This window comes from Candoia aspera, chromosome 2 (genome assembly GCF_035149785.1).
Source record: "Candoia aspera isolate rCanAsp1 chromosome 2, rCanAsp1.hap2, whole genome shotgun sequence".
NCBI classification, from domain to species: Eukaryota; Metazoa; Chordata; class Lepidosauria; order Squamata; family Boidae; genus Candoia; species Candoia aspera.
Window position 1 is genome coordinate 171,432,138 of NC_086154.1, and position 9,479 is coordinate 171,441,616.

A 9,479-nucleotide genomic window follows, 5' to 3' on the forward strand; every position below is an offset into this window, starting at 1 on the left:
GGCAGCTCGGACTCCTCATCTTCAGAGATCGGCAGCTGTGTCTCCTGGTTCCCAGGCAGCACAGCCTTCTCTGTCTGCAGCTGCTCATTGTTGGTCTCCTCATCAGAGTCTGAGCTGGCCATGACATATAATATATGTGTGCGTGTGTGTGCGTGTGCGTGTGTGTGTGTGCATGTTTGTCTGTGTGCCTTCGAGTCAGTCTTAACTCCTGGTGACTGCCTGGACAAGTCCCTGCATTTTTCTTGGCAAGGTTTTTCAGAAGTGGCTTGCCCTTGCCTGCTTTTTAGTGCTGAGAGAGAGTTCAAGGTCATCCAGCTGGCTTCGTGCCTAAGGCAGGACTAGAACTCCCAGTCCCCTGGTTCTAGCCTGGGGCCTTAACCACTGCACCAAACTGGCTCCCAAGTACTAAATACATTTCCATTTCCCAAACTGCTTCTCAGGTATAATAAATTATCAGAACCTTTTTCAGTGCAATTATACTTACGGAGTGTACCAGGGGACATGTAAAAACCCATATATGCAGCATTTGTATCTCTGAGAGTTTAAGAGAAGGTAGGCTATACCCATCATTCTGATTACGTATAGGACATTGTGCTATAATGTTCTTTGAAACTATTTGTGCTCTCTATTTTCAGTTAGTAAGTGCAGTTACATGATGTAAACTTTCTGATGTTTTAATGGTAACTATTTTGACTAGCTGGTTTGATGTTTTTGGGCAAAAAAGAGATATGAATTAATGGTTAAATATAGCATTGGCTACGAAGCTGCAAATAACACCATTTGTTGTTGTTGATGTTGTTGTTGTTGGACTGAACTACTTTGGGCAGTTTCTGTCCTAACAGCCAGGAACCACGCTGAGACAAGGAACAGGTCTCTAGTGTTTTATTACTGCTACATAACAGAGAATCCTAACAAACTGAAGAAGCGTGGGAAAAACCCAGACATATAAACCCCAAAGACTAAGGCGGGCCCGATCTGTGTCTCTTTGAATGGCCACCTAATTCCTCAGTACTACGCATGCGCTTTACAGCCTGGATGGGAGCCCCCTGCTCGCCATCCTCACTCATGACAGTTTCCCCACACAATACTGCTGTACCTTGAGTATAGAAAACCACTTAGGAGATGGGATTAAACAGAACCCTCTTCTAGTTTCCTTTATATAGGATATACCTTATGGGAGGGAAATGAATATAAATATATTTTTGTCACATTATAAAATGATACTGCTCAGAATCTGTTTTACTATTTTAACTTTTTCTGTAAATATGCTGAGCAGTGACACTGAATTTCATATATCATATTTCTAAGGAGACAGATATGCATGGGATGTTATTTCCAAGAATGTCAGGGGAATTAGGCACACTTTGCACCCACATCGACTATACAGCCCAGGGCTGTAATTTACTACTAACTTCATTGGATTAAATTACTGTACAAGACTTACACCGTGTTCGTAACTTTGGAGCAGCGGTGTCATAAAATCAAGCAGGCTGTCTCCTCTAGAAAGAGTGGAGATGATATAGAAGCTGAAGACTAGGGGATAATTTATCGTTTGTTTTGGTATGATGAAGGTCTGGAGGGCCATTAAAGAGCCTTCATTTTCCAAAGAACATAACAGGAGATTAAAGCTGCACCCAGTACTCACTTATTTGAGAGTAAGCTCCATTAAATTTAGTGGTGTTTATTTCTAAGCAGACCTGTACAGGATTCCACTGTAATTCTAACTGTTCAAAGGCATGACTGTATAAGGCTATACGACTTTCTAAATATTAACCCAACTATTAAAATGGCTGTTGTCATATTGACACTTTTATCACTATGCTTTACAAAAGAGGTCTTCTTCCTGGGAAGCTTGCCATCTGAATTTCAACTGGAGTGGGAGGTACAAGGAAAAGCAATGGATCAATGTGATGAGGAGACAATGTATGTGTGATAGAGTATTTATAACCTGCTATAAAACCAGACCATGGTAGTTAAAACCAAACATCAGCAATAAGAGTAAATAAAATAGTAAAGATAAACTTCTTTTTAACCTGTCATTTTCCTTTTGACCCTTCTTGTTTTAATTCTTTCCATGGAATTCCCTTTCCTAGAAATAACTCTTAGGAAGAAAAAGTGGGAGCCAGCTTTAATATTTCACAGCTTTCCACTTTAGAGGGATTTGGCCGTATCCTGATCCTCAAACATAAGCTTACCTTGGTTGCATCTCATTCGGCCCTTAGGGGTTTATTTTTCTTTTCTAAAATGAGAACTAGAAGATTAAACTAAAGTTTCATGGAGGTGTGAAGGAAGAGAGAAAAATGGCACTACGGAGCTACCCTGGGCTGATATTTTTGCTACAGAGTTTCAGGGTTTAAAGGTAATTATAAAGTGTAGGAAATGTTATCACATATGATTAAGTAAATTAAAACCTACTGGAGAAGCCATTAAGCATATTCTAATAACCATGTGAATTCCGCTGCAGGGTATGATGTTTGGCTATAGCCAATGATGAGCAGAAGGCCTTAACTATCCTGCTTGCACATAAAAGAAAAAGTTCGAATAACACAAGAGACGCAGATCCATCCTTCTGTTACACTGATTTATAGCCAATTTATAGGCAGACAAGGCACACTTCTTGTAGTCCACCATTTAAAATCTGGAATAGGAATATCTTTCCATCATAACAAAACAATTGTTTTTGCTGCTGCTGAACTACGCTGCAGCTCATGAAAACTTATTCCTTAAAAATGGAATGTGTTAGTCTTAAAAGGTACTACTACACTCTTTCTGATTCATGGAATATCAAGAGATTGGTGGTGTACTGAAACCAGTTTGTAAGCCTACTGTACTTCCATCTTTTTCTGTACAATGTGCTTCTGGAGTACTATTCCAGGAAATTCAGAAAGGGCTGATGGATAGAGTGATAAAAGGAATGACACTAATAAAATATCTGATAAGAAGAGAGTCCATCACCTCCTCCTGAAGAAAACATCTTCAGAAGATGGTTCTAAAGTGATGGCTTTCTGACAGGGGTATCAATAAATGAAATGCTGACAGACCAATGTGCCTCTTACAGCCCTACCCCCTACTAAAATACAGTTACCAGATTTTATTTCCCTTCTCAGCACTTCATTGGGAAGAAGAAACTTGAAGATTCTCAAATTTTTTTGCACCAGCAGGGACAGGTAACGTATTTCATATAGTTTGGAGCCAAAAGCAATGCATTGCAACTTTGGAATTTGGGCAGTCTTAAAATGATTTCGCTGTTCTGAGTTTCTGACTTTAATGAAGTCATTAGGATATTTATAAAATCCAGAGGGAGAGTTTGAATAAATCTATTTTCTAGCTGAAAGCTCCCTGTAACAGGATCACAAGATAAAGAAAAAACATAGATACACTTGTGTTCCTGCAGAGAACTGACTGGCCATTATATTTTTAAGTGTGTAGCTTTTATAGGAAAATGTATACACCGCGTATAGTATATGAAGCTTCCATAATGCATTAGTCATATACTCTTGACTGAAAACAGTATACTCTTATCTGGGTTGGTCAGCCTCCTCCATTGGGAAGGATACACATGGAGTGATGGCAGAGGAAAGCGAAACCCACCTAGTCAGCATGATCATCCAGATCAACCGTGGTGATCAAGAGGATGACAGATGTTGCAGGTAGATTATCCTCATATCTAGCCATAATGTGATAATTGTATCTCTCGTTCACTGAAGTTGTACATATTAAAGTGTAGCTGATGTGCTTCCAGATGACCACCATATGGCATAACTTGAAAAACATTTGTATTAAGTGCATTTGATCATCTGCGGATCTTTATGAAATTCTTCCTAGGTAGAAGTATTTTGGGTTTCTGTGGTTCCAGATTATTAAACTTTTTACCAGAATGGCACTGATATCAGGACCCACTGTTCTTCTGCATATATATTGCAGGGTTTGATGGACAGTCTCAAACAGAAAAGAATCCATTACATTAAGCTATATTCTAGAGCAGGGTTTCTCAACTAGGGTCCAATGGAACCCTAGAGTTCCGCGAGACATCACTAGTGGTTCCCTGGAAGATCACAATTTATTTTAAAAGCTGCCGTCCTCTCTCCTCCATGGCTCAGAGCCTGCTTCATCTCAAGTCTCAAGGCCTTTGCCTGCTCTGCCCTGCCTCCCTCTCTTTTCAAGGCCATCCCAACAATGGACACGAACAAATGAAAGGTGCTCTAAAGCATGCGAGGGAGAAAGGGCTCCGTGTGAGCAGGGAGAGAGGAAACGGTCCCTGGGTCTTCTGACATGAACCCGCATGATCCCTCCTGTCCACTGGGATGGGGGGACTAGGACTCCCTGTCCCAAGGCAGGTGGATTTGCTCCTTGGCTCCAGACCTGCCTCTCAATGGACTACCATAAGGAAAAGCAGCACTGATTTCTCTTCCTTCTACACTCTTAGTGGTATTTCAACACCAATGTTCACACTGATTTTAACAATATTTTCACTCTTTGATTAGAGGCAGACTGATGAAGAAACAGAATGGGCCAGACACATGAAATAACCTAAGCCACAAGGTCAAAAGTAACATTTTACCATTTATTCAACAATTTTAACTGGAAACCTCCAACATAGGGTGAACGTTGCTACGGGGAAGGCAAAAACCCCACTTGCCAAGTCCAGTGGCAGATTTGGGGTAAAATTCCTTCCCAGCCCCGTCAACCGGCGACTGACTTTCGTCCGTAGCAAGGAGATGGTACGCACCCTAGTGGTCTTTCCTGCGGTGCTGCAAGGTGTTCACTGGCACGGGAGGAAGGGCTCGAATCCCTGAAAAGACACAGAGATATCAGGCAGTCAGTTTCTCCGCTTGCTCGCAAGCCTTGCCTCAACCTTCACTGGGAGGAAGCCCATCAGTGGACATTCCTCCCTTCACGGGAAGGTCCTCTGCTTTTGCCCCCCACCCTAAGAGAGCCGACTCAGGCCACGGCAAGTCCCCTCCCATCAGACCCAACCCTGGCCCTCTTCCCCTGCTTTCCCGCCATTGGCCTCCATCCTACACCTGGGGCAGAGTTTCCCAGCTTCCCTCACCGGTCCATCAGGCGGAAAGGCCTTCATACTCGGGGGGATAACGTTGTCTCCTACAGCCTGCCGCCAAGCGCCGAAGGGCAGCCACCAGCCCGTGTGCAGAGTGGAGGGAGAAGGCCTTTTGTACCAAAGCTTCTGTTCTCTGGGCGACTCGCCTGACTGCAGGGTCCTGGTCACCCAGAAGCTTCTCCACATCTGCAAAGACAAAAGTTAGACCAGATCATTGAAATGCTTCCTGAATCCTTCCTTCCTTCCTTCCTTCCTTCCTTCCTTCCTTCCTTCCTTCCTTCCTTCCTTCCTCCCTCCCTCCCTCCCTCCCTCCCTCCCTCCCTCCTTCCTTCTTTCCTCCCTCCTTCCTTCCTTCCTCCTTCCTTCCTTCCTGCCTCCTTCTTTCCTTCCTTCCTTCCTTCCTTCCTTCCTCCCTCCCTCCCTCCCTCCCTCCCTCCTTCCTTCTTTCCTCCCTCCTTCCTTCCTTCCTCCTTCCTTCCTTCCTGCCTCCTTCTTTCCTTCCTTCCTTCCTCCTTCCTTCCTTCCTTCTTCCTCCTTCCTTCCTTCCTTCCTTCCTCCTTCCTTCCTTCCTTCCTTCCTTCCTTCCTTCCTTCCTCCTCCTCCTCCCTCCCTCCTTCCTCCCTTCCTTCTTCCTCCTCCCTCCGCCCCTCCTTCCTTCCTTCCTTCCTTCCTTCCTTCCTTCCTTCCTTCCTTCCTTCCTTCCTTCCTTCCTCCCTCCCTCCCTCCCTCCCTCCCTCCCTCCCTCCCTCCCTCCCTCCTTCCTTCCTTCCTTCCTTCCTTCCTTCCTTCCTTCCTTCCTTCCTTCCTTCCTTCCTTCCTCTCCCACACTCCTAACCCAAAGCTGTTCCTCTTGTCTTTGCACAGGCATTGCTTACAAGCAAGGTAGACAGGAAGCGTCCCTCCAGTGAGGAGGCTGCCGTTCTGATGAAGCAGGTGACCTGCAGAGGAAAGAAGGGAGAAAAACACACCACAGTCTTTTTCAAAGCCCACTTCTCAACTGAATGCAGCCCTAACTCCAGAATACCCCGCTCCTTTCATCCTGGGGATAACGAGAAACTCAGCAGGAGGACTACAGGCTCACGCCTGGCGTGGGCTAAAGGAAGGTCCATGGCCCAAACAGGCGAGTGACTCCATGAAAGGCTGCAGGGGGCTGTGCCTTTCTGGCTGGAACGTGGCTATCCCTGGGCAGGAGAAACCCTGAACCTGGGGGATGAGACCTCCTGCCTGATTGCCCACAAAGAGCCTTCTCTTTCCGTTACCAATGAACATCGCAGCCGTTCTCCTCACTGAAGCCTGCTTGCTCTTGAAGTACCAAAGGCAGGTGAACACTTCCATCTCCAACTGCGACTCCGGGATGGGGAACTGAATCTAGGAGATGAGGCAGAAAGGCAGAAGTGGGAGATTCCCAAGTGCTGCGCGCCCCACCCATGCCTCTCACCTCTAGAGGGGAACGGGAGCCAGACAAGGGCTCTTACCAGGCGCTTGGTGATCTTATGAAGTAGCTCCTGCAGGCTGTAAGTCCCCCCCGCCAGGAGGGTGCCCCCAAGGTGCCAATGGAGGGCCTGTGCCAGGTGCCGCAGGGTAAGCTTTGCTGCCTTCAGAAAAAGAGGAGAGAAAAAAGCTGGGGCCATTCCTCTACTGCTCTCCTTGAGTGAGTCGGCTAGCCAAGCTGCCACCCTCTTTCCCCAGGCAAGCTGGGCCCTCACCTTCGCCACCTCCTCCTCAACATCCTCCACGTGCATCAGCACCGCGATGAGGGTATGGATGGCTGCTATCCCCTCAAGATCTTTCCGGTGCTGCAGAAGAGGCCAGATGTGATTCAAGGCTGCCCTTCGGATGGTTGCCGCCTCCTATGAAGGACCAAGGAAAAGGCTTTTTTCCCTTGCCCTGCAAGAAATGGGTCCCGTGTGGCCTCACAGTTAAGGTTCCCATTGACCTTTTCCTCCTCTTCCAAGCGAGGAGGAGCTGAGGACTCACATGGTGGAAGAGCGAGCGGTACTGGGCAGCCAAGGAGGCATTCAGGGCAGTCCATACTTCCTCTCCTGCCTGGAGGCCGAGCTGCCCCGCCAAGCCCAAGAACTCCAAGGTGATGGCGGAGCTGTCACTGCCGAGCCCACCGAGGACAGCATGGCAGAGCTCCTCGGGGGTCATCATCTGCAGAGAAAATGGAAGATCTGAAAAAATCTCCTCCATTGAAAGAACGAAGACAAGCCTAACCGTTTCAACCATTGTTCCCGAAGAGGAGAAGCTCCGTGTTTGTCTGTCCCCTGTGGGTGAGGGCCACTTACCACCTTGTAGTTCTCGCAGAGATGGAGAAGACCCTTCCTGCTCAGTTGGTGAACGGTCTGGCTGGGGTGCTCCAGCCAAGCCATTAGCAGCTTCCAGGTCTTCTCCATGGGGGCTTGGCTCTTGTAATTAGCCAGCAGCTGAAAGAGAGCAGAGCAGTCGAAGGCCCGTCAGTGGCCGGAGGAGGAAAGAGAAGGGGTGAGCCAGCTGCACTGGGGAGAAGGTGCCCAAAAGGCCCCCTGGGAAGATGCTTCACCCTTGCTCTTTGGGGAAGCAGGAACATGCCTCTAGGCTCTCCCTTAGCTGCAGGGGAAGTGAGAGGAATGGCTTTTGGAGCTTGATTGCTCCCAATGGGACCTAAAGGTGGCCCGGGGAGACTCCCGTTTTCTCCTCCACATCACCCTGCTCGGCCAGGTCCCATTGCCTCCCTGGCTCAGAATCCTACAGACTGGGGGTGGGGGGGATTTTCTCACCTCAACAAAGAAGGCCACCACTGCAGCTGAATGCTCCTTTGCCTCTTCCTTCTCCAGGACAGAACTCAGATGTCTCTGGAGGCTGCACGTGGCAGAGGGGGAGGTCTCCGTGAGGGCCCTGCAACACACCAAGGCTCTTTTGAGAAAAAGCCATCAGACGGACAGGCCAGGCTGGGCCGGAAGAGCAGAAGAAAGGTTCTCTGTGGGGAGAAGAGCTGCCCTTTGCCCTCTGACTTACGTCACCAACATGGCCATGCCGTGGAGGCAGCAGCTGGGGCTGCACAACATCTCCGTGCAGCTCTCTTCCAGGGTCAGGTTGGCCACCCTGGCTAGCAGCACCTGGATGGTGTCAACCGTCTCCCTGCAGGGAAAAGAAGGCCAGAGTCACCAAGGCACCAAGCCATAGTCTGAGGGGCAGAAGAAACCCTTTGGGTGACGCCCACAGGGAGGCTTCCCTCTGCAGGTTCTCTCCCTCCTTTCCCTGGAACACCAGACACGAGAAGAGCAAAGAGGAAGGAAGCTCCAGAGGGGCCTTTCTTCTCCCTTGCAGCTGTTCACCACCAAATGGGAGTTGCTGCATCTCTGTGAGTTTAACCCTCCCCACCTCAAAGGCATTCCAGAAACATCACGGAGGCCACAGATTCCGTCCGCTTCCTTTCCCGTAAGCTTTGGGACAAACCCCATTAGAAGAGCAAGGAGCCCAAGCATAGCACTGCGTGCTTAAGAGCTTTCTTTCCTGGGGTCTATGCAGCACCCGGCCTGGCTAAGGGGAGGACCTGCAGGGCCAGAGCGGCATTGCTGAACCAGAAATGTTGCTTGGACGTGCAAAGAGAAAAGGAGGAGGAACTCGGAAGCCCAAGAAGGAGAGGGAGGCTTCTCCCTTCCAGTGCCGCTGCTTACTCCAGAGGCAGATGGTCCCCTCCTTGGGCTGATGTATTCTGCTGCCTGGTGCCTGTGATGATGGTATCCACCAGGCAGAGCAGAACTTCGGGGAACCAAGCCTCCAGCACCACGGGGCACTCCTCGGACCGGACGATCCTCCCGATGAGCCTCGTCGCTCTGGCCTGAGGAGGGAAGGAGAGTCTGCCTCACCCACAGAGCTCCTTAGGCAAGTTGGCTAATGGAGCCTACCCTGCCTCTTGGTAGAATCACTCTCTCTGCCAACCCTCACCACCTTCCTTCCTTCCTTCCTCTCTCCCCCCCTTCCTTCCCAAACTCCTTCTCAGCAGAATTCAAGAAATGCCCATAGACACAGAAGTCACAATGGCATCTCCCAGAGGGAGAGGCTGACATCTGGGCGTACAAGAGGACCACCTCCTTCCCAGCTCTACCCCTTACCGTAGCTGCAGGAAGAGGATGGGTGGTCTGTTCCTCTCCTTGAGGCGGCCAAGGGCCCTCCCTCTCCTTGGCCAGGAGCAGGGACAGGACCGCATCCCCGCTGCAGTACGGCGAGGTGACGATGGCCCAGAGCAGCTCGCCGCAGGTGCTGGGAAGAAAATCGAGAGGAGACCAAGTCAGACCCCTCTGCCTGTCTCAGGTCCACTAGAAGAAATATGGAATGGTCGGCCTGATGCCGGACTTCCCTGGAACTCAAGGGAGGAAGAACCTGCAGCCCTACCTACCTCCATGGGAGCTCTAACAGGCGGTACGTGACCATTTCC

General features: G+C 49.0%; 1 protein-coding gene across 1 annotated transcript; it reads right to left on the bottom strand.

The window, feature by feature from the left end:
* Positions 1–4,630: 4,630 nt before the first annotated feature.
* LOC134492513 (uncharacterized) lies at positions 4,631–8,076 on the bottom strand. The gene is made up of 9 exons (XM_063296684.1): positions 7,819–8,076; positions 7,348–7,485; positions 7,037–7,213; positions 6,766–6,909; positions 6,535–6,654; positions 6,319–6,427; positions 5,935–5,997; positions 5,054–5,245; positions 4,631–4,792 (listed from the first exon to the last, which is right to left on the bottom strand). The coding sequence occupies exons 2-8, from the start codon at positions 7,453–7,455 to the stop codon at positions 5,061–5,063; spliced, it is 906 nt and encodes a 301-aa protein (XP_063152754.1). The 5' UTR covers positions 7,456–7,485; positions 7,819–8,076; the 3' UTR covers positions 4,631–4,792; positions 5,054–5,060.
* Positions 8,077–9,479: the final 1,403 nt, after the last annotated feature.